This window comes from Lithobates pipiens, unplaced genomic scaffold, assembly GCF_037356315.1.
Source record: "Lithobates pipiens isolate NorthernLeopardFrog02 unplaced genomic scaffold, aLitPip1_a1.2 Scaffold_8, whole genome shotgun sequence".
Taxonomy (NCBI): domain Eukaryota; kingdom Metazoa; phylum Chordata; class Amphibia; order Anura; family Ranidae; genus Lithobates; species Lithobates pipiens.
This window is the reverse complement of record NW_027507903.1, coordinates 473466639-473490746: the sequence shown is the minus strand read 5'-3', so window position 1 is coordinate 473490746 and position 24108 is coordinate 473466639. Positions and strand designations below refer to the sequence as shown.

At 44.9% G+C, this 24108-nt stretch overlaps 1 protein-coding gene across 1 annotated transcript; it reads left to right on the top strand.

Annotated features, from left to right (window-relative positions):
* The first annotated feature begins 208 nt into the window (after positions 1-208).
* On the top strand, positions 209-21011 carry KCNJ8 (potassium inwardly rectifying channel subfamily J member 8). Its single transcript, XM_077468689.1, has 3 exons — positions 209-1398; positions 13983-14427; positions 19967-21011. Exons 2-3 carry the CDS (start codon positions 14075-14077, stop codon positions 20859-20861), a joined length of 1248 nt encoding a protein of 415 aa, XP_077324815.1. The 5' UTR covers positions 209-1398; positions 13983-14074; the 3' UTR covers positions 20862-21011.
* Positions 21012-24108: the final 3097 nt, after the last annotated feature.

Below are 24108 nucleotides of genomic sequence, written 5' to 3'. Positions count from 1 at the left end.
GCAGCCACACAGCCCCCATCTTCTACTCATTGTCATCTAAGGTAGTAATAACAATGACACAATTTGAGGGTGGCAGGGCACAGTGTGTTCTGCCAGGTTCTGTGCCCTCCCCAGGTACAACCCCATGATCCTGGGTACACACAGTCCCTTCCAGGATAATACCGGCTGCTCTCTGCCCCCAGATAAAGGCTGAACCTCCCTCTCACGTCACCAGCAGCTGCTGCAGCAACTCAGGAAAAACTTCCCAAACTTCCAGACTGTGAACAGGAGAGGAGCAGAGTATGAAGCTGAGAGCAGAGATTGCTGGGTGAAAGCTGCCAAGAGGGACTGTTCAGAACTTACTTCCTAACTGCAAGAACTGAACATCTAATACATACTGACCGCAGGAACTGAGCACCTACTGCACACTGACTGCAGGATCTAAGCATCTACTGCACACTGACCGCAGGAACTGAACACCTACTGCATACTGATTTCAGGAACTAAGCACCTACCCATCACTGACTGCCAGAACTGAATACCTACTGCATACTGACTACAGGAACTGAACACCTACTACATACTGATTTCAGGAACTAGGCACCTACCCAACACTGACTTCCGGAACTGAGCACCTACCGCATACGAACTGCAAGAACTCAGCATCTACTGCATTCTCAGTGCAGTAACTAGGCACCTACCCAACACTGACTACCAGTACTGAGCTCCTACTGCATACTGACTGCAGGAACTGAGCATCTACTACATACTGACTGGAGGAACTGATCACCTACTATATACTGACTGTACAAACTGAGCATCTACCAAACCCTGAATGCCAGAACTACTGACACCTACTGCAAATACTGAGCACCTACCCAACACTAACTGCAGTAACTGAGCAACTACTGCACTAACCGCAGGAGCTGATCACCTACTGCATATTAACGACAGGAACTGAGCGCCTACTGCACTGACTGCAAGATCTAAGCATCTAAAATATCTAAAACAGACTCCTGTCCACAAGAACGGAGAACAGTCTATATCCTCCAGACAGCAGAAAAATAATACCCTGTACCAGGAAGGTGTGACCGATCATTGGGGTCTCTGAAACAAGAAGAAATCACCTTTTTTCCACGAACAGAAACCACCTGCCTGCTTGGGGCCCCAAAAATCAGCAAGGGGCAGATATACCAAATATTAAAGACCAGCTGTTGTGATCACACTTGCATGAAGCAGCCCCTGACCAGTGACCACCCAGATCTACCACTGCTGGGATCCTCTATACAACATCCCGGGATCAGCACTCAGGCTGCTACGACTGACCACCTTTTACTCAGAGACAGCTTTGGTGTCAGACTGTCGCCTTACCATCGCCATCCACACTGGACCCCAGCACCTGTAACATGTTGCATTACAGTAAGTCACTAATCTGTGTCACCCCTTGTCACTCCTGTCCATAAGTAATAATGACATTCCAAGGTGGGCTGGGGACAGAGGACACCCTACAGGAGCAGCACCTCCTTAAATCACACCTTGTGAGGCTGTTTTATACATCTGCAGAATAATATAGTCAGGTTCGGTGTTGGATCTGGATGGATGAGGGTTAGACATAACTGCCAGCTTTCATTCCTGGCTCGTCATCGCCATCCTCCAGACTCCACACAGATATTCAAGTCAGCTGTTGCTGGGATTTGCAGTGTCACAAAAAATCAGGTGGTATCAAGCCCTGGTGCCCAACCTGTGGCCTGAAGGCTGCATGTGGCCCTTTGGTGCTTTTTGTGCACCCCTCAAGGCACTAATCTATGTTTCTTTAATGCCCTATTATAGCGGTGCTTTCTAGTAGTTTCACATAATATGTCTCCAGTCTGTCACAGTCTCCTGAACCATGTCCCCAGTCTTCAACAACTCCTATAACATATCCAGAATATCTGCAGTCTCGGACCATCTCTTGCATCATCTCTGCAGTCTCTGACTATCTCCTGTAATATGTCTACAGTCTCTGATCATCTCCTGTATCATGTCTGCAGTCTCTGACCATCTTCTGTATCATGTCTGCCTGCAGTCTCTGACCATCTCTTGTATCATGTCTGCAGTCTCTTACCATCACCTGTCACATGTCTGCAGTCTCCTACCATCTCCTGTATCATGTCTGCGATCTCTGACCTTCTCCCATGTCATGTCTACAGTCTTTGACCATATCCTGTATTATGTGTGCATTCTATGACCATCTCCTGTATCCTGTCTGCAGTCTCTTACCATCTTTTGTATCATGTCAGTGGTCTCTGACCCTCTTGTGTATCATGTCCGCAATCTCTGACAATCTCTTGTATTTTACCCATGCTTGATGACCATCTCTTGTATCATGTTAGCAGTCTCTGAACATCTCCTGTATCATGCCAACAATCTCATCTATCACGCCCCTAGTCTTTTAACTGTATCTCATTATGTAATAATAAATAATCATTGAATTTTAAATGTGGCACTTTGATGATGTTGGGGGCTTTACGTAAAGCAGAACTTCACCCAAAAGGGAAAGTTCAGTTTGATTAAACCCCCCCACTGCCACATTTGGCACTTTTTGGGAGGGGAGCAGGTACCTGTTTTTTACCCACTTATGGTCAGATCCCTGCGGCAATCTGACCGGAAGTTAGCCCCCACCTTCCCCCGCAGCCTTCTGAGACACATCGCAGATCCCAGAAGACTATGCGACCAATCACAAAGCATAGAGAGACTCATCCATGCGCAATAGGCGGCTTCACTGCCAGTTTCCCTTACCTAAGATGCCAGCGCCTGTACCCAAAGCCGATTGAAGAATCGGCTCAGGTGAGAACATCGCTGGATCTCTGGTCAGGTAAGTATCCTTATATTAAAAGTCAGCAGCTACAGTATTTGTAGCTGCTGAATTCTCATTTTTTTGGGGGGAGACTGAAGCTCCTCTTTAAGCCCATCCCCCATATCAAGTAAGTTGGCAACCACTCCTTTATCTAAAGCTGGAACTTTTTCGTTGTTTTTTTTCCTATAAAGTGAGAAGTGGGGTTGTAAAGGCAGAAGGTTTTTTAATCTTAATACATTCTATGCATCAAGATTAAAAGCCTTCTGTGTGTAGCAGCCCCCCCAATACTCACCTGAGGTCCATCTAGATCCAGCAATGTTGCAGGAGTGTCTCGGCTGCCCAGGACTTCCCTCCTCATTGGCTCCTGCTGCTGTCAATCAAAGTCAGTCAGCCAATGAGGAGAGAGTGGGGATGGGCCGGTCCACAGCTTCATGTCTGAATGGACACAGGGAGCAATGGCAAGCTGCTTGCTGTGGGGGCACTCAACAGGAGGGAGGGGGCAGGAGCACCGAAGAGGGACCCGAGAAGAGGAGGATCATAGCTGCTCTGTGCAAAACCACTACACAGGGCAGGTAAGTATAACATGTTTGTTATTTTTTATGTAAAAAACACAAGACTTTAGTAAACCTCTATCAAGATTTACTTATTTATTGCTGTGAGTCCAATAGGTAAGACTGTCCATCACTTCCTGTCCTAATACACAACAGGAAGCGAGCAGGCATGTACTGGCCATCGGGACTACCGGGAGATTCCCGGTGGGCCGATGGCTCAGTGGGCCGGTTTCAGTGACAGCCTAGCCAAATGAATGGCTGCGCTACTCGCACAGCCATTCATTTGAGCACCGCTGTACTTCCGAGAACAGCGTGGCGCACTTCGGCTCTTTCCGCCCCCGCTCGGCGCTCTCATAACACATCTTCGGCCACCTCCGGCCCACAGTCGTCCTTTTCCGCCACCGCTCGGCTTCCCCCGCCCTGCTCCTCTCCGACAGCGAACAAAACTCGGCTATCTCCGGCGGCCCCCGCGGTAACGGACGCTGTGAGTTTAAATGACCCGGGGGCCGCCATGAGAGCAGCCGACAGGCAGAGAAGTCCCTGGAGCAGACGAGGGAGCCTGGAGGATGGCGGTGCTGCAGGAACCCATCCAGGTAACCGGCCGGCCCATTGAATACTGTATATAGCACATGGCTGTATATATATATATATATATATATATATATATATATAGCTGTATACAGAATATGGCTGTGTGTATGTGTATATATATATATATATATATATATATATATATATATATATATATATATATATATATATATACATAGCAAAGGATGTGGTGCTAAATAAAATAACATAAAAAATTCATTTGGTGAAAATAATGGTTAAAATAATATGCAAAATCCAACATAGCTAAAAGTTCACCAAAACTGTCAATTAATATTAAAATGTGCATAAAAATATTTTCAGCAAAAAAAATCATATATAAAAATGCTTATAATTAAAAACCCCCCTTTTTTTGCACTCTTATTACACTTTAATACCAAGGACATAGTTTGGATAAAATGGTTTTAATTATAAGCATCGTTTATATACGAATTTTTTGCTGAAATTTTTTTTATGCACATTTCAATATTAATTGACACGTTTGATGTACTTTTAGCTATGTTGGATTTTTTGTATTATTTGAATCATTATTTGCACCAAATGGATTTTTTTTATGTTATTTTGGTTAGCATCACATCCTTTGCTATATATTCAATTTATCTGTGGCTTTGTGTAAGGCCCCTTTCACACATGCGGATGATATGTCCGTATTTCATCCATCCGTTTGCAGATGAAATACGGGCATACATTCATCCCTATGGGATAGCGGGTGTCTGCGGATGAACATCCGCAGACACCAGATTTCATCCGCCTCCGCAACAGTCTGCACAGCGGATCGGATGAACATGGACAGACGGTCCGTGCGCATCCGATCCCCATAGAGGAGAGCAGAGATCTGACAGGGCGGTCCCTGCACAGTGTGCGGAGACCGCCCTGTCCGCAGCCAGCTCAGCGGGGACAACGGAGCGATCCCCGCTGAGCGAGCGGATCATCACGGGGCGGATCATTACTGATCCGTCCCGTGTGAAAGGGGCTTAAACCTGTTTGATGTTGGCAGCTTCTCATTACTGCGGTTGATCAAAAATAGGTGTGCGCATTAGTTGTTTATTTTAAAATATATAATGCAGAGCCAGACTTCGGGCAGGTGACAGGGGGACACCAGGGGGTGGGGGGGCTGGAAAATAAAAGATCACCAGCAGTGTGCTGTCGGCTTCTGAGTTTGCATACTCCTGCTATGTGTCTAGCCGGGCCGTGATGACGTCACTCTCGTGCAAGTGCGCATTATACTGTTTTTGTGCGTGTTTGCAAAATTGGAGTGGGCCGGTCTGGATGAAGTCCAGGGCCAAATTTTTGTCCCAGTCCAGCCCTGGAAGCGAGAGGAGATCTTTCCAAACTAAGGGGTAACTTAGGGGGAGCAAAATATGACACTAGACCGGACAATAAGTCTCTTGTTTTTCAAAAGAACACGCTCGCTTCCAGATGTATCAGTTACAGAGATGAGGCAAGCCATTAACCACTGACAGGGGTGCTTATATTTATTCATATAAAACCTTTATCCGAAAAAGGAAAACAAACTGCTGTAACTGCTTATAAAGTGTGGGCTGGAGTTTGGCTTTAGTTTGTTAGTGAACTTAAATCTGCTAGTTTTGCATCTAACACTCCCCTCCTCCCAGACAGAAAACACTTTTGTCTGCTATGCCCCCTGTGTTTCTTCATTCAGAGTGGGGGCGCTCTAATACAGGAGATGTGTTAATGGCCAGATCACCAGGTGAAAACAAAGGGGGAAAAAAAGCCCAAAAAAAAGAAAACAAATGCAGCCACCACATCTATTAATTGGTAAGCTGCAATATATCACATTTTTGGTTTTGGGTTTAATACAGCTTTAAGGTGGCCATAGATGGATCGAAATTCAGACGATTCAGCAAGGACGGGATGAATTTCCATCAGTGTGTGACCCATTCAACAGAAGATGATAGTTAGAATGACAAGTTGGAAGACATTTGTTGATCAGTGGCTGCAGCCATTCAGCTACAGCCGCTGATCAGTGTATCAGTGAAGTGAATGTTTGTGGAATGTCAGATTCTTTGCTTTATAAAGACATGTTTTTCCCCTTTTTGTGTATTTGAATGTTAGGGCTCATTCGTATGGTTGTTAATGGTCATACGCGACCCAAATCAGCATATTTCTGTGGTAGGTACAGCCAGGTATAACATACAGCCTTATTCCAAAAATGGATTAAATTCATTATTTTCCTCAAATTTCTGCAAACAATACCCTATAGTGACAATGTGAAACGAGTTTGTTTGAAATCTTTGCAAATTTAAAAAAAATAAAGAACAAAAAAAAATTCCATGTACATAAGTATTTACAGCCTTTGCGCAATACTTTGTTGAAGCACCTTTGGCACCAATTACAGCCTCAAGTCTTTTTGAGTATGATGCTACAAGCTTGACACACCTATTTTTGGGAAGTTTCTCCCATTCTTCTTTGCAGGACCTCTCAAGCTCCATCAGGTTGGATGGGCAGCGTCGGTGCACAGACATTTTCTGAACTCTCCAGAGATGTTCAAGTCTGGGCCACTCAAGGACATTCACAAAGTTGTCCTGTAGCCACTCCTTTGTTATCTTGGCTGTGTGTTTGGGGTCATTGTCATGTTGGAAGATGAACCTTTGCCCCAGTCTGAGGTCCAGGGTGCTCTGGAGCAGGTTTTCATCAAGGATGTCTTTGTACATTGCTGCATTCATATTTCCTTCAATCCAGACTAGTCTCTCAGTTCCTGCCACTGAAAAACATCCCCACGGCCTGATGCTGCCACCACCATTCTTCACTGTAGGGATGGTATTGGCCAGGTGATGAGTGGTGCCTGGTTTCCTCCAGACATTCATGCCAAAGAGTTCAATCTTTGTTTCATCAGACCAGAGCATTTTGTTTCTAATGGTCTGAGAGTCCTTCAGGTACCTTTTGGCAAACTCCAGGTGGGCTGTCTTGTGCCTTTTATTGAGGAGCGGCTTCTATCTGGCCACTCTACCATCCAGGCCGGATTGGTGGAGTACTGCAGAGATGGATGTTTTCCTGGAAGGTTCTCCTCTTTCCACAAAGAAATGCTGAAGCTCTGCCAGAGTGACCATCAGGTTCTTGGTCACCTCCCAGACTAAGGCCCTTCTCCCCGATCGCTCAGTTTGGCTAGGTGACCCGCTCTAGGAAGAGTCCTGGTAGTTCCAAATGTCTTCCTTTTGCAGATGATGGAGGCCACTGTGCTCATTAGGACCTTCAATGCTGCAGAAATTTTTCTGTACCCTTCCCCAGATCTGTTCCCTGATACAATTTTGTCTCTGAGGTCTACAAACAATTCCTTGGACTTCATGGCTTTGTGCTCTGATATGCACTGTTAAATGTGGGACCACCTTATATAGACAGATGTGTGCCTTTCCAACTGAATTGACCACAGGTGGACTCCAATCAAGTTGTAGAAACATCTTAAGGATGATCAGTGGAAACAGGATGCACCCAAGCTCGATTTTGAGTGTCATGGCATAGGCTGTGAATACTTATGTACATGTGAGTTTGTTTTCTTTTGTTTTTTTTATTTTTAATAAATGTGCAAATATTTAAAACAAACATATTTGTTGTTGTTATTTTGGCATATTGTTTATAGAATTTTGAGAAAAATAATTAAATGAATCCATTTTGGAATAAGGTTGTAACATAACAAAGTGTGGAAGAAGTGAAGAGCTGTGAATACTTTCCAGATGCACTGTAGATCCATATACAGACATAAAGGTAAAAAAAAACAACAGCAAATAAACAAAAAATAGGGGGCAGACTAAGGCACCCTTTTAGATGGAGCGGAGTCAGCCCCATCTGAAAGGGTGCCTTAAGCCTCGTACACACGATCGGATTTTTCACAGTCAAAGCGCCAGATATTTGTCCGAAGGGCATATGCCGTGAACTTATCTTGCATACAAACGGTACACAATTGTCGGCCAACCAACACGAATGTAGTGAAGTACTATGTGGAATTTCAGCACTTGAGCGCCACCCTTTGGGCACCTTCTGCTAATGTCGTGTTTTGTGACACGTTTATTGACACCTGCTGCTCCATAGAGGGCAATTGATGGTCCGATCGGGTCCACCAGAAAAACTTCCAGGCGGAAACGAAAGGTCCGCCCGTGTAAAAGGATCCTTAGGTAGCCCATGAGTGGAATGAAAGAAAATTGCTTGATTACTTCCTCCCGCAGAACTATTGTTTTCTGCCGGCAGGGAGCGCAGGGAGCCTTCCCCACTGGCAGAACACAATGATTAGTGTTGCTAGCTATAGCCAGTGCCACGGTGGCACTAATAATTTGTGTAAAAACCCAACAGGCTGGTTATACACAAGTTGACTTGTATCAAAGCAGGGTGCTCAAAGATGGATTGAAAATTACGATCCATGTATGGCCAGCTTTAATGAACAGTTTTTTTTTGCTGTCACTTTGCTATTACTATGCTCTTATTTCTGATCTGTTGTTCAGAACTTCCCATACACTATACAATATGGTTGTACAATCTCCTTTTAGATTTACCAAAACAATGTAAAATGAGGACAAACTTAAACAAGCCATTCAATTTACAGTATATCAAGTCAGACAGATCCTTGTACTACATAGTAAATCTGTGCCATCAGATTATATAACGTATGGCCAGCCTAAAATCTTTACATATTTTTTTTTTATGGAAGCTTTTATTTTTCTCTGAAAAAAAGAAAACATATGCATGTTTTTGGCACAGAACAGGTTCAGGATAAGTGAAAGGAGTTTCTGTAACATTTAATCACTCTGGGGCCATATACTTTTTTTGTGGTGTCTGAAGACAAGTACATTAATGTGCGTTATGTCATATGTTAATGTGCGTCGCATCAAAGCAGCCCTTTAAAAAAAAAATGGCTTGTCATCACACCATAACGTGTTTAACCACTTAAGCCCCGGACCATTTTGCAGGCCAAAGACCAGAGCACTTTTTGTGATTTGGCCCTGCGTCGCTTTAATTGACAATTGTGCGGTCATGCGATGTGACTCCCAAACAAAATTGACGTCCTTTTTTTCCCCACAAATTGAGCTTTCTTTTGGTGGTATTTGATCAATCAATGGGGCAGTTTTTATTTTTTGCGCTATAAACAATAAAAGAGCGACAATTTTGAAAAAAACACATTATTTTTACATTCTGCTATAATAAATATCCCCAAAAATATATAAAAACACATTTTTTTTCCTCAGTTTAGGATGATACGTATTTTTCTACATATTTTTGGTAAAAAAAATCACTATAAGTGATTATTGATTGGTTTGCACAAACTTTATAGCGTTTACAAAATAGGGGATAGTTTTATGGCATTTTTATGAATAATTTTTTTTTTACTAGTAATGGCGGCAAATCAGCGATTTTTATCGTGATTGCGACATTATGGCAGACACATCGGACATTTTTGACACATTTTTGGGACCATTGTCATTTATACAGCAATCAGTGCTATACAAATGCACTGATTCCTGTGTAAATGACACTGGCAGTGAAGGGGTTAACCACTAGGTGGCAGTGTAGGGGTTAAGTGAGCCCTGGAGAGTGTTTCTAACTGTGGGGAGGCGTGGCTGTGTGTGACACGTCACTGATCTCTGCTCCCGATCACAGGGAGCAGAGATCAGTGACACTGTCATTAGGCAGGTTCCCGCCAGTGGCGCGCACACAATTCTGCTGACGTACATCAGCGTGCGCCAGTCGGCAAGTGGTTAAAAAGTACATGACCTGTTTTTCTAATGCAATGCAGGTGCATCGCCTTAGTGCATTGGGGTGCCATATAAAATGAATGAAGGAACGCATGTTATGTGGTTACTGCAAACTGCAGTCATGTATGTGGTAATAGACACATTTCTGCAGCACGGAAGTGTAAAGGGACTCTTCAAGAAATGATGACTCGGTGGACCATTTAAGCCTTTTTTTTGCAGTCACTCTTCTATGTTTCTATGTTATTTGTGTACTGTTTATTCAATTAAAGGAGAAGTCCAAATAGCAGTAGTCCATGAGGAGTCCAACCTGAGCTTGTTTGGCTGGGCTTCTCCTATGGGTCATAGGAGTGCAATTCGTTTTGCACTCATGTGACCCGTTTTCAGCAGAGAGCAATCTGAAGTCACAGAAAGCAGTCCAGGCAATGTGTCATCCCAACAATAAAGTCTGGGTCATCCAGGTGTCTGGACTGATTGATACCCCTCTCAGCAAGCCTCTGAGAGGATGAAACGACCGCTCCCCGCCCTCCACAACTCATCGCTCCAGTGAGCGTAGGGGAGGGGCAGAGTGGAGAGCTGCTGATTGACAGTCAGCAGCTCTCCTCTCGGGGAGCTGTGAGAACTGAGCCATCGACGGTGTTCAATCGCTCGATTCTCAGTGCGGAGGCAGCTGGGGATAGATACAGCATCCACCCAGGTAAGTGTGAAACAAAAAAAACAAACAAAAAAAACAATACTTCTCTTTTAAGCTTTGGCAAAAAAATCTGGAAACTGATTTCTATGCAGAGCTGCTCTGGATTTTGCACTCTCCAGTATTAGTAAATCAATCCCTAAGACCCCTTTCACACTGGAGCATTTTTCAGACGCTACAGTGCTAAAAATAGCGCTTGCATAGCGCCTGAAAAAAGTGGCTCCATTCACTCCATTGTGAAAGCCTGAGGGCTTTCACACTGGAGTGGTGCGCTGGCAGGGCATCAGCAAAAGTCCTGCCAGCAGCTTCTTTGGAGCAGTGAACTCAATGGGGCAGCGCTGTGATACCGCCGGCAAAATGCTACTTCGGCTCAGTGTAAAAGGGGTCTTAGCCCTTGTACACACGGTCGGAGATTCCGACAACCAAATCCGTCAGAGTAATTCAGACGGAATAATTCCGGAAGAGGTCCGGAAGTGATGTTGCATACACACGGTCGGACTAAGTTGTCGGAAAATCCTATTGTACATAACGTGATAACGATATTTCGTTACGATGGGACTACGTTCAGGCTAGTAGCCAATAGCTTTGGTCTAGGAATTTGATCTGAGCATGCGTGGCACTTTGTCCGTCGGAGTAGGCTACACATGATCGGAGTATTTCCGATCGGAGCATTTTGTCGGAAAATGTTACCGGCAAGTTGGAAAACTTGGTCCGTCGGATATTCCGACGGAAACAGTCCGATGCAGACCACACACAGTCGGAATATCCCAAAAAACGGTCCGATAGGACACATTCCGTCGAAATCTCCGACCGTGTGTACAAGGGCTAAGTGTTATTTCTGTCTGCTGCCTCCTTCTTCTGCTATCAGCATGAATCAAGTTTCCTTACACCAGAAAAAAAGAGGTGACGAGCAGGGACTTGCAGCACACAGCCTATGATTGTCAGCCTCAAATCTGTTCCTGTATGCTGTGTGGAGGGTGTGTGTCTCTTCCCTCCAATTAGCTCACAGAGTTCTCCTCACTGAGCTCTGTATAGTGTGACTTTAGCTCTCCACCCCCTTTTTTCAGACAAGCTTTATAAATTCTGGACTTTTAAAAGATGTAGAGGAGAGAAAGCTGCAAATAAAGAAGTACAACCTATGTGAAAGCATTTGTATCATCTCTGTGTATCATGCACGGAAACCGTTTCATATACCCAGTGATGTGACTGGCCTAAAGTGATACACAGAGATGAATTGAATCCTCCTCCTTGTGCCTGTCTATCTGCAGTCTTCTCTTTTCTACAGCTACTCAAAGTGCTGAATTTATACAGCCTGTCTGGGCTGTGAGAAAAAAGGGGGTGGAGAGATGAAGTTACACTCTATAGAGCTCAGTTAGGGGAGCTCTAGGAGCTGATTGGAGGGAAGGGACACACCCCCTCCATACAGCTCATGAGAACAGAGCTGAGGCTGTCACTCTGCTGGAGGCCTCTACCCGTCACCAGTTTTCTCTTGGTGTCAGGAACACTTGTCAGAAGTGATTCATGCTGATAGCAGAGGAACAGAGCAGCAGACAGAAATGACACTTAGTGCTCCTAATAGACGCGTGCATTCGCTTTCGTCCGAATTTCAGGTATTTTCGTTATTGCTTTAACAAACGATAACGAAAGTTCAGACTCCAAAAAATGAAAGATCCGACATAAATAAATGCTTTATTTTCATTTTCGTTGTGACAACAGTTCGATATAGATAGGAGATTCGACATGACGCTGACAATAACAATCTGTGTCTATTGAACCTGTGGTCGAATGTGCCTAACCTTACCTCTATTAGTCCAGGATTATTCTACATAGAGAGAAAAGATTCGACATAGAGAGAAAAGATTTCACAGAGAGAGAAAAGATTCGACAGAGAGAGAAAAGATCGCTGCTGGAATTGGGTGGAGGAAGTAAAATAAATATAATGATGATGATGAATGTTATTGGCTGATTATAACCAAAGAGAAGGAGCAGTAAAATAGCTAGAACTAAGTACACACGTACAGCCAACTTGCTTTCACTTACGATTGCTAGCAGAGAGAGACACACAAACGTAATCATTTCAGAAGACAGTCAATCTTAGTTGGTCCATTTGTTAGAGAACCTGAATTATTTAGCAATTAAGTATAAGCACAGCAGCAGAACAATAGTGAAGCAAGCTACAGTTCAACTTAACTTTTTCATAATAATCTGCTGCTATTGTATTAGTGTTGTGAATTTCATAGTGATACTAGTGTACGGCGTACTAATACGGCGTACTAAGTCCGCTGAACTATCTGCCGTACTTTTGAAATGAACGGACTCGCCCACACACGCGGAGAAATGTATTCTCATTTTGAGCACGGCTCCAGGTAGCCGGGGCCAGCGAAGGATTCGTCGCTGGCCCCGTCACCTGGTATGGACTTAAAGGGGAATCCCTACGCCGAATAATCGGCATGGGGGTCCCCCCAGGTCCATATCAGACCCTTTCCGAGCATGCTACCCGGCCGGACGGGAAAGGGGGTGGGGACGAGCGAGCACCCCCCCCCTCCTGACCCGTATCAGGCTGCGTGCCCTCAACATGGGGGGGGGTGCCTTCCCCACCCCAAAGCACCTTGTCCCCATGTTGATGAGGACAAGGGCCTCTTCCCGACAACCCTGGCCGTTGGTTGTCGGGGTCTGCGGGCGGGGGGCTTATCGGAATCCAGGAGCCCCGTTTAATAAGGGGGCCCCTGGATCCCGGCCCCCCACCCTATGTGAATGAGTATGGGGTACAATGTACCCCTACCCATTCACCTGTGAAAAAAGTAAAAAAAAACACAACACACAAGGGTTAAAATTATTTATTGCACAGCACAGGGGGTCTTCTTCCGTCTTCGGGGGTCTTCTCGCCGGACTTCTCCGCTATCTTCTGCTCTTTTGCTAGCTCTTTCACTAGCTAGTTAACTAACTAGGAGGAGCCCGGCTTTCTTCTTCACCGCCACCCTCTTCTTCTGACTTCGGGGGGGGGGGGGGGGTCTTGTCCCCCCTCTTCGGTTCTTCTTGCCTGGCCACCGCGCCTTCTTCTAGCTCTTTTACAAGCGGTGGCCCGGTCTTCTGTCGCCGCTGTCTTCTGGCCTTCTGTTCTTCTCTTCTGGAGATGTTGCCTCATCGCTGCCTCCGGTCACAATGACAGGGACGCGGCCTGCGGCGACTTATATAGGGACATCCCGGATGATGTCCCCGCCCATTATGATGTCACAGTCCCAGAGGATGCTGGGAATTAGGGTTATAGCTCAAATTAGAATTAGGGTTGAAATTAGGATTAGGGTAAGAATAAGGGTCAACGTTAGGATTAGAGGGTCACAATTAGGATTAGGGTTAGAGTTAGGTTGAGAATTAGGATTAGTGTTAAGGTTAGTGTTCAGGTTATGAAGTTATGTAAGGATAATGGTTTATGGTTACCATTAGGGTTAGTGTTAGGGTAAGGGTTTATGGTTGGCTTTGTTTATCAACAGAGCCATTATGATGTTGTCATTAGTGAAAGTTTAGCAAAATCTTACTAAGGAGCCCTAAAAGGGTTCAGTTAAAATCACATAATGATCTGTGGCTGACAATTTTTTTCTCTTTTCCTCTATGAACTCCAGGCTGTGACCACAGCCGATAGCAGTGCCGGTGACATCATACCACTACCTCCCCTCTCATCTCTGAATCATAACCAGAGCCCCGGTGCAGCATCATGCTAGCCCGAAAGAGCATCATCCCCGAGGAATATGTCCTGGCCAGGATTGCTGCTGAGAACCTGCGCAAACCACGACTTCACGATCGGCAGCGCAAGGCTCGCTTTGTTGCCAAGAATGGGGCCTGTAATGTGGCACACAAGAATATCCGAGAACAGGGTCGCTTCCTACAGGATGTCTTCACCACCCTAGTGGACCTGAAGTGGCGCCACACATTGGTCATCTTCACCATGTCCTTCCTCTGCAGCTGGCTGCTGTTTGCGATGATGTGGTGGCTTGTGTCGTTTGGACATGGCGACATGGACATCCCGGAGAACCATAAGGACTGGGAGCCCTGTGTGGCCAATGTCAGGTGAGGTATATGGTGGAGGAGGCCGCTGACTTCTAGCTTTCCGCTGGACTTGGGCTGATGATTCTTTGTTATATTTAAGTCAAGCTGTTAATAGCACAGATAACACCAACAATTACAATTTATGGCTTTAGAACCTTAAAATAACTCCATACAGATTTAGCTAATTTTTATCCCTTTCCTGGCTGAGTTGTCTTGTGGCAACCTTACCATAAATGTTCCATTAAAGCTTCCCTCTACTCAGATATGATTTTTCTATGTTTAGCAGATGCTGGAAAGATAAACCTGTTGTCAGTTTCTTCTATGTCGTGAGAACTGTATCAGTGAGATCCCCGTGCTGAGTTCCTGGGTCTGCACACCTGCTTTCCCCATTATGAGAGGAACACCCAAATGTCCCAGGGGGTAGAGAACACTCAGGAACTATGGCAGGAAGATTTCACTAGTAGAGCTCTCAAGATATATAAAGACAGTGAGTGGTAAAACACACCAGTTTGTTTGTTTGAAATCTTTGCAAATTTCTTAAAAATAAAAAATGAAAAAAATCACTACTATTCACAGGTATTCACAGCCTTTGCCATGACACTCAAAATTGAGTGCAGGTGCATCCTGTTTCCACTGATCATCTTTGAGATGTTTCTACAACTTGATTGGAGTCCATCTGTGGTAAATTTAGTTGATTGGACATGATTTGGAAAGGCACACACCTGTCTATAAAGGGTATAAGAGTACAGAAATATTTCTGCAGAGTTGAAGGTCTCAATGAGCACAGGGCCTCCATCATCCATAAATGGAAGAAGTTTTGAACCACCAAGACTCTTCCTAGAGCAGGCCAGCTGGCCAAACTGAGCGAGAGGAGGGCCTTAGTCAGGGAGGTGCCCTTTCTGGAAGAAACCAGGCACTGGTCATCCCCTGGCCAATACCATCCCTACAGTGAAGTATGGTGATAGCAGCATCATGCTGTGGGGATGTTTTTCAGCAGCAGGAACTGGGAGACTAGTCAGGGAAAGATGAATGCAGCAATATACAATGACATCCTTGATGAAAACCTGTTCCACAGCACTCTGGACCTCAGACTGGGATGAAGGTTCATCTTCCAACAGAACAACAACCCTAAGCACACAGCCAAGTTAACAAAGGCGTGGCTATGGGACAACTCTGTGAATGTTCTTGAGAGCTCAGACTTGAACCCGATTGAACATCTCTGTAGAGATCTAAAAATGGCAGTGCACAGACACTCCCCATCCAACCTGATGGAGCTTGAGAGGTCCTGCAAAGAAGAATGGGAGAAACTACCCAAAAATAGTTGTGCCAAGCTTGTAGCATCATAATCCAAAATACTTGAGGCTGTAATTGGTGCCAATGGTGCTTTAACAAAGTATTGAGCAAAGGCTGTTAATACTTACGTACATGTGATTTTTGTTTGCTTTTTATTTTTAATAAATTTGCAAAGATTTCAAATAAACTTCTTTCACGTTGTCATTATAGGGTATTTTTTGTAGAGTTTTGAAGAAAATCAGGCAATCTCAGGCTGTTTGAGTGATTTGTTCAAATATTTAGACATTGTATGCTACCATCTGTCATAAAAAAAAACATATTTTTAGCAATAGTATTGCTTCCAACTATCTATCTAATATATACAGTAATAACAAATATACAGAGAGTTAGTGTTGCATATCTGCCAACTGTCCCAAATTTCCTGGGACATTCTTGAGATTTAGACCCTTTTTCCGATTTTACAGTTTCCCGGGAAATTCTTTTTTTCACGATTTTTTGCCGCCGCCGATAGGGTTCCGTGGCCGGCGGAGACCATTTTACAGAAGACCAGGAGAAGTAACGGGGAGAAAAAACAAGAAGCGGAGCCAGTGTTTCATCACATTTGGCGACCCATCAGAATGTGTAACGGAAGTGACTTTCCTTCACCGCCATCTTGCTACACCCCGTATTCCTCCATAGTAAGGATACACTAAGAATGGGGGAGAGTGGACATTTTGTTACACCCACTGGTGTGTTGCATTTTACACTTATTTTTAACAGTAAGGTGAGTTTATATAGTGAAATACAGTACTTAGAACGATGTCTGACTGGTAAGATGTTGAATTTTAAAAAAAAGCAGCGACATGCCTGCTCATCTCATAGGTTTGCTAATCTGACAGAAGTTCACTGCTTTAAAAATTCAACATCTAAACATTCAGATGGAGTTCTAAGTACTGTATTTCACAGTATAAACTTACTTTACTGTTAAACATAAGTGTAAAATGCAAAACTCTGGTGGGCGTAACAAGCTGTCCGCTTTACCCCTACTAACATCACTTCCATTACACATTCTGACGGGTCGCCTAATTTGACGAAACACCAGCCGGGTGGCTACAATAGAAATTGAGCTGCCGTGCCACCCACTGCCTGCCAGTCCGTCTGTGACCTGTTGTGGAAAGGGACGGGGGTGGGCGGCTCCGCAGCTCAATTTCTATTGTAGCCACCCGGTCGGCTTTGCCTCTATTTTGTTCCCCCTCGGCCTCTGTCACTTCTGCATCTCTGTAATGGCAGCAGAGACACCGCTGCTGGGATACCTGATATAAGAAGGGCTCCAATGGGGGGGATACCTGATGTAAGACGGGCTCCAATGGGGGGGGGATACCTGATGTAAGAAGGGCTCCAATGGAGGGATACCTGATGTAAGACGGGCTCCAATGGGGGGGATACATGATGTAAGAAGGGCTCCAATGGGGGGGATACCTGGTGTAAGAAGGGCTCCAATGGGGGTATACCTGATGTAAGGGGGGCTCCAATTGGGGGGATAACTGATGTAAGGGGGGCTCCAATGGGGGATGCTTGATGAAAGGGGGGCTCCAGTGGGGGGATACCTGATGTAAGGGGGCTCCAATGGGGGGCACCTGATGTAAGGGGGCTCCAAAGTGGGGGGACACCTGATGTAAGGGGGGCTCAAATGCAGGTACACTTGATGTAAGGAGGGACACTCCTGGGGACACCTGATGTAAGGAGGGACTCCACTGGGGACACCTGATGTAAGGAGGGACCCTGCTGGGGATGCCTGATGTAAGGAGGGACTCCGCTGGGGACACCTGATGTAAGAAGAGACTCCGCTGGGGACACCTGATGTAAGGAGGGACTCTGCTGGGGACACCTGATGTAAGGAGGGACTCCGCTGGGGACACTTGATGCAAGGAGGGACTCCTCTGGGGACACCTGATGCAAGGAGGGACTCCGCTGGGGACACCTGATGTAAGGAGGGACTCCGCTGGGGACACCTGATGTGAGGAGGGACTCTACTGGGGACATCTAATGTAAGGATGGATTCTGCTGGGGACACCTGATGTAATAAGGGACTCTACTGGGGACACCTGATGTAAGGGGGACACCACTGATGTATGGAGGGACTCTGCTGGGAATGCCTGATGTAAGGAGGGACTCTGCTGGGAACACTTGATGTAAGGAAAGACTCTGCTGGGGACACCTGATGTAAGGAGAGACTCTGCTGGGGACACCTGATGTAAGGAGAGACTCCGCTGGGAATGCCTGATGGCATCTGGTGGCAGGCGACGTGGCAAGTGACACATTCATGGCTCCCACTGATTCTACATTATGGTGAGTTGAATGATTTCATTTTATATTACAATGTAATAATAGAAATAATGCACTTCAATCACCCTGACACCATAAGACCCCTTTCACACTGAGGTGCTTCTCAGGCGTTTTCACGCTAAAAAAGTACCTGAAAAGCTCATGAAAACCTATTTTCATTAAAATCAATGAATGCTTTCACAATGGGGCAAAGTGCTGGCAGGGTGGTGAAAAAAAGTCCCTCTCCATTGAAATCAACGGAAAGCGCTTCAAAAGCACCTGAAAAGCTCTTCAAAAGCGCTAACACCAGGTATTTGGAGGAGTATCTTTATCTGCTGATTGTCAAACTTTCTGGAATTCTATGCATTAAGATAAAAAAAACCTTCTGTGTGTAGCAGCCCCCCTCATGCTTATATGAGCCCCATCTTTACCCAGCGATGTGCACAAGTGCCTATATGACAGCAGCGGGAGCCAATGGCACCACTGCTGTGCAAAACCACTGCACTGAGCAGGTAAGTATAATATGTTTGTTATTTTTAAAGAAAAAAAACAAGACTTTACTATCACTTTTATTTTTATTCCTCTCTGTTCCTTCATATCCCTGTGGCCAGAGGCGTAGCTTGAAGCTTGTGGGCCCGATGCAAATGTTGACCTGGCCCCCCCCCCCACTACTTCCAATGTGTGTGCAGATACACCCACCACACGCAAAGATATTCAAAGTGGCTTAAGAGTTTTGAGTTCCCAGAGTTCCTCTTTACATCAGAGGACAGATACACCCTGCGCAGATCATGGCTAACTGGCTGTGTTGTAAAGGAATGTGATTTCAACCTTGTGGAGGAGAAGCAGTATAGAGGGTTGTAATGGGAAAGTAGCTCAGCAGCCCGGCATAGCATGCAGGGTGGAGGGAGGGGGGGGTCAGGGGGATTTGAGGAGGCAACTTACATCTGGGAGGGCAAAGCCATGTGACACAAAATCTGGAGCCTACAGCCCTTCAGGGGCCCCCTGAGGAGGTGTTAAGGGATTTGTTTTAGCAATTTCTGAAGGTTTCTCTTTCAGTGTTGGCAGGTGTTGGGGGAAGGTCACCTCCCGGAGGTGTGCGTCTTTTCCCTAGTTGTCAGGGAAGTGGGGTAAGTAGACATCCCCGGGTGGGGGGTACAGAGAATCTCAGCTGGTGAGTAGGAGTCACTGAGCAGTGTCATACCTTACCAGTGACATCGGTACCATTGTGGCTACAGGACGGCACTCTCCTCCTCTTGCCTTGCTGAGCTTGGTTACCATTCCATGTTGCCAGCACACATCACAGACACTTCCCCATCCTGGGCTGTGCTCCTCTCCATTCAGGAAATGTCTTACAGCTTCTCCCCAGCCAATGGGAACAGAGGGGTGTGGATGGTAAAGTAGAAGCCCAGTACTGGAGCGTGGCTGTGGGACCCTATAGCAGATCTGAGCTTTATTTTGTGGAGGATATGATAATATGACAGGGAGGCTGCAGGGACCCCCTGGAGCTAAGGGTGGGGTTGCAGTCGTGACCCCTGCAACCCCTTATGCTACACCCATGCCTGTGGCATCTGCACTTTCCCATTTCTATTCCTTGTGTCATTATAACAGGACATGAGGGAATCTGCCTAATGAGAACACAGACAGAAAATAAAAACTTTGATTTTACTTACCTAGCATCAAATATTAACATTTTTTTTAGCTGCAGCTGACCTTTTAACGTTTGTTGGAAAGTGGGACTCCTCCTCATGGGCGTGGCATCAATGAAACACCAAGGCATTCACTTTGTGTAAAGTATCCCCTTTAGCAGCAATCATTTTTGTTTCCAGAATGTTCTCTTTGACGCTTTCCTGGAATAAACAACCAATAATTGTATTTATAATGCTTACCTTGGCATGCGGCCTGGGGGTTATATAAGATCAGCTGTCACACGTAGTAGTAATAACTTAATTCTTTCATATTTCAGGTCATTCACAGCAGCATTCCTCTTCTCCATAGAGGTCCAAGTGACGATCGGATTCGGCGGGAGGATGATGACTGAGCAGTGCCCGTTGGCAATCACTGTCCTCATCATGCAGAACATTGTGGGTCTAATCGTGAATGCCGTCATGCTGGGCTGCATCTTCATGAAGACAGCACAATCCCATAGACGGGCAGAGACTCTGATCTTCAGTCGCCACGCGGTCATAGCTGTCAGGAATGGCCGTCTATGCCTAATGCTTCGGGTTGGGGATTTGCGGAAAAGCATGATCATTAGTGCCTCCGTGAGGATTCAGGTCGTGCGGAAAACAGTCACGCCAGAGGGGGAGGTGATCCCCATCCACCAAATCGACATCCCAGTGGACAATGCAATTGACAGTAACAACATCTTTCTAGTGTCCCCGCTGATTATCTGCCACATCATAGACAGGAGAAGCCCCCTCTATGACATTTCAGCATCTGATCTTCCTAGCCAAGATCTGGAGGTAATCGTCATACTGGAGGGTGTTGTAGAGACAACTGGGATCACTACTCAGGCCCGGACCTCCTATATCCCAGAGGAAATCCTGTGGGGTCATCGCTTCGTGTCCATTGTCTCAGAGGAAGAAGGTATGTATTCAGTGGACTACTCCAAGTTTGGCAACACAGCAAAAGTGGCCACTCCTAGGTGCAGTGCCCGAGAACTGGACGAGAAGCCTTCCATCCTCATTCAAACACTTCAGAAAAGCGAGCTGTCCCATCAAAACTCACTGCGGAAACGCAATTCCATGAGGAGGAACAATTCAATGCGGAGGAACAATTCTATGAGAAGGAACAACTCTGGACTGATCATGCCAAAGGTCCAGTTTATGACACCAGAACAGAACACACTAGATTCATGACAGAAACATTGCAGCAACTTAGTCTTCTTTCCAATTGTAGAGGTTTACGAACAATATTTATTGCCTTGTATACAACACGTTCCTGTTCTTCTAGAATTTGAAAAGTTTTTTACTTCCTTGAGCACTTTTAATAAAATTATTAATCCCGAATTCTACCACATTAAATGCCTCTGAACAGTAACGTGAAAAGTTAATTGATTGGCTAATGTCTTTCAACTTACAAAAAGGTACTATTCATGCCATTTATATCTCTCAGTTCATCAGCACAGAACACAGAAGTTTATCAACTTACATGGGTAGGCAGAAGGGCTGTTAGGGTCCAAGCACTTATTTGTAATACGGCCAATGTTGAGATCAAGTGGGTGTTGAGTAGGTGCTGCCACAGACATTAAGGCCAGCCATAGATGGAGCAAATTTTTTTCCTGCAAACACAGTCAGTTTTGATGGGGGAATTCCCCCTGCACAGCCATTGTGTTCTCCCCCGGAGGGGGTGCAGGGGAAGCCACCCCTACGCGGAGAACACAGTGATTATTGCTATCGACTATAACAGCTGCTAGCCTGTCCACACATGGTTCGGGCCAATGGCTGATTTAATTCAGTTCTACAAGCATCTAACCTAACAACTACTCCATCTCATAGCTAATATTGGAGAATGGCTCAGACTTCACATAGTCCTTGACTCTCCTGAGGAATACAAATCACTAAAAACGTCCTCTGTATGACAGGAATGATTTCTAAAGTAAGTACACCATGAGAGTTATTTCAGGGCTGGTTTTAAGGATCCCTTCCCCCGTAAAACTGTACACATATGGGGGTGACATGGAAATGAAGACATGGGAACACTGGGGAAGTAACATGTAAGATGGATCTGAGTGGAGAAGTCCAGCACTGCTGGGAACATACAAATGATATTGGGCTATTCCAGCTTGGAAAATATAATCCTAGATCGTTTACAGGTAGGAGGTTTATCATTTAATTACATTCTAGGAGCCTTTCGGACTATCTTGAGTGAACATGGACCTTTTTTAGTATTGGCAAACATTTGAACCATTGGCTGTTTTAGCCTAATGCACCTAAAATGAAATTTGAGTCAAATTCTAACTAAACCTAAACACATTTTTTTCCCCCTATGCTAAGACTGTTCTATCTACCCTGTAAAATGAAAGATGTGTATACTTACCTATTCTGAAGTCGCTCTGGTCCAGTCACATAATTTCTTCAGCACCTGCTTTAGTGTAGACGAGAGATTGCCAGCAACAGCCTGGGCAATGATTTCACCCATTGGCTTCCTATAGGCCATCCATTGTTGGCTGTCCCTCCAATACACTGAAGCTGGTGCTGGAAGTGAGTCATGTGACTGGACTGAAGTGACTTCAGAATAGGTAAGTATAGACATCTTTTCTTTTACAAGGTAGATAGAACCATCTTAAAATGGGAGTGGGGGTAGGTTTAGGCCAGGGGTGTCCAAACTTTATTCAAAGAGGGCCAGATTTGATGATGTGAACATGCGTGAGGGCCAACCATTTTGTCTAAAATTCTTTGAACCATTAAAATTCAGTCTAAGTGTGTTTGTCCGAGCATTAGTACACTTCCCAACAAGAATTCTCTTGCCTTTGTGGCTGTGTATGGTGAAGAGATGAGCTTGGGTGTGTTATTTGTATATATATAATTATTTGATCCCCTGCAGATTTTGTAAGTTTGCCCACTTACAAAGAAATTAAGGGTCTATAATTTTTATCACAGGCATGTTTTAGATGATTGAGACAGAATATCAACCACAATTCCAGGAAAAACACATGATACAAATGTTATAAATTGAGTTGCAGTTCAGTGAGTAAAATAGGTATTTGATCCCCAAGCAAAACATGACTTAGTACTTGGTGGAGAAACCCTTGTTGGCAAGTACAGAGGTAAGATGTTTCTTGTAGTTGGTGACTAGGTTTGCGCACATCTCAGGAGGGATTTTGGTGCACTCTTCTGTACAGATCTCTTAAATCCTTAAGGTTTCTTGGCTGTTGTTTGGCAACTTGAAGTTTCAGCTCCCTCCATACATTTTCTATAGGATTAAGGTCTGGAGACTGGCTAGGCCACTCCATGACCTTAATGTGTTTCTTTTTGAGCCACTCCTTTGTTGCCTTGGCGTTATGTTTTGGGTCATTTTCATGCTGAAAGACCAATCCACGATCCATCTTCAGTGTTCTGGCTGAAGGAAGAAGGTTCTCATCCAAGATTTTACAATACACTGCCCCATCCACTGGACCCTCAATGTGGCAAAGTCGACCTGCACTTTTAGCAGGGAAACAGCTCCAAAGCATAATGTTGCCACCACCATGCTTGACAGTTGGGATGATGTTCTTAGGGTTGTAGTCAGCATTTTTCTTCCTCCAAACACAAGGAGTCGAATTAATGTCAAAGAGCTTAATTTTGGTCTCATCTGATCACAGCACTTTCTCCCAATCCTTCTCTGAATCATTTAGATGTTCATTGGTATGACTGTACATGTGCCTTCTTGAGGAGGGGGTCTTGCTGTGTTTGGAGGAAGAAAAATGCTAACTGTGACCCTAAGAACATTATCCCACAGTCAAGCACGAAGGTGTAAACATTATGCTTTGGAGCTGTTTCTCTTCTAAAGGTACAGACCAACTTTGCCTCATGGAGGGGGCCCATGGATGGGGCCATGCATTGTAAAATCTTGGAAAAGAACCTTCTTCCCTCCAGAACAGTGAAGATGGGTCATGGATGGGTCTTCCAGTATGACAATGACCCAAAACATACTGCCAAGGCAACAAAGCAGTGGCTCAAGAAGAAGCACAGTTTCCAGACCTTAATCCTATAGAAAATTTATGGAGGGAGCTGAAACTTTTGAGTTGCCAAGTGACAGCCAAGAAACCTTAATGATTTAGAGAAGATCTGTAAAGAAGAGTGCACCAAAATCCCTCCTGAGATGTGTGCAAACCTGGTAATCAGCTACAAGAAACGTCTGACCTCTGTGCTTGCCAATAAGGGTTTCTCCACCAAGTACTAAGTCATGTTTTTCTTGGAGATCAAATACTTATTTTACTCACTGAACTGCAACTCCATTTATACAATTTGTATCATGTGTTTTTTCTTGATTTTTGGTTGATATTCTGTCTCTATTATTTAAAATACACATATGATAAAAAAATATAGACCCTTAATTTCTTTCTAAGTGGGCAAACTTACAAAATCTGCAGATCAAATAATTATTTTCCCCACTGTATATATC

What these genes read in the sequence shown, in the direction of transcription:
- KCNJ8 (XM_077468689.1), top strand. Translation starts at nt 14,075, where the DNA reads ATGCTAGCCCGAAAGAGCATCATCCCCGAGGAATATGTCCTGGCCAGG. An exon ending in CCCTGTGTGGCCAATGTCAG is followed by an intron (nt 14,428 to 19,966) that starts GTGAGGTATATG and finishes TTCATATTTCAG; the next exon opens with GTCATTCACAGCAGCATTCC.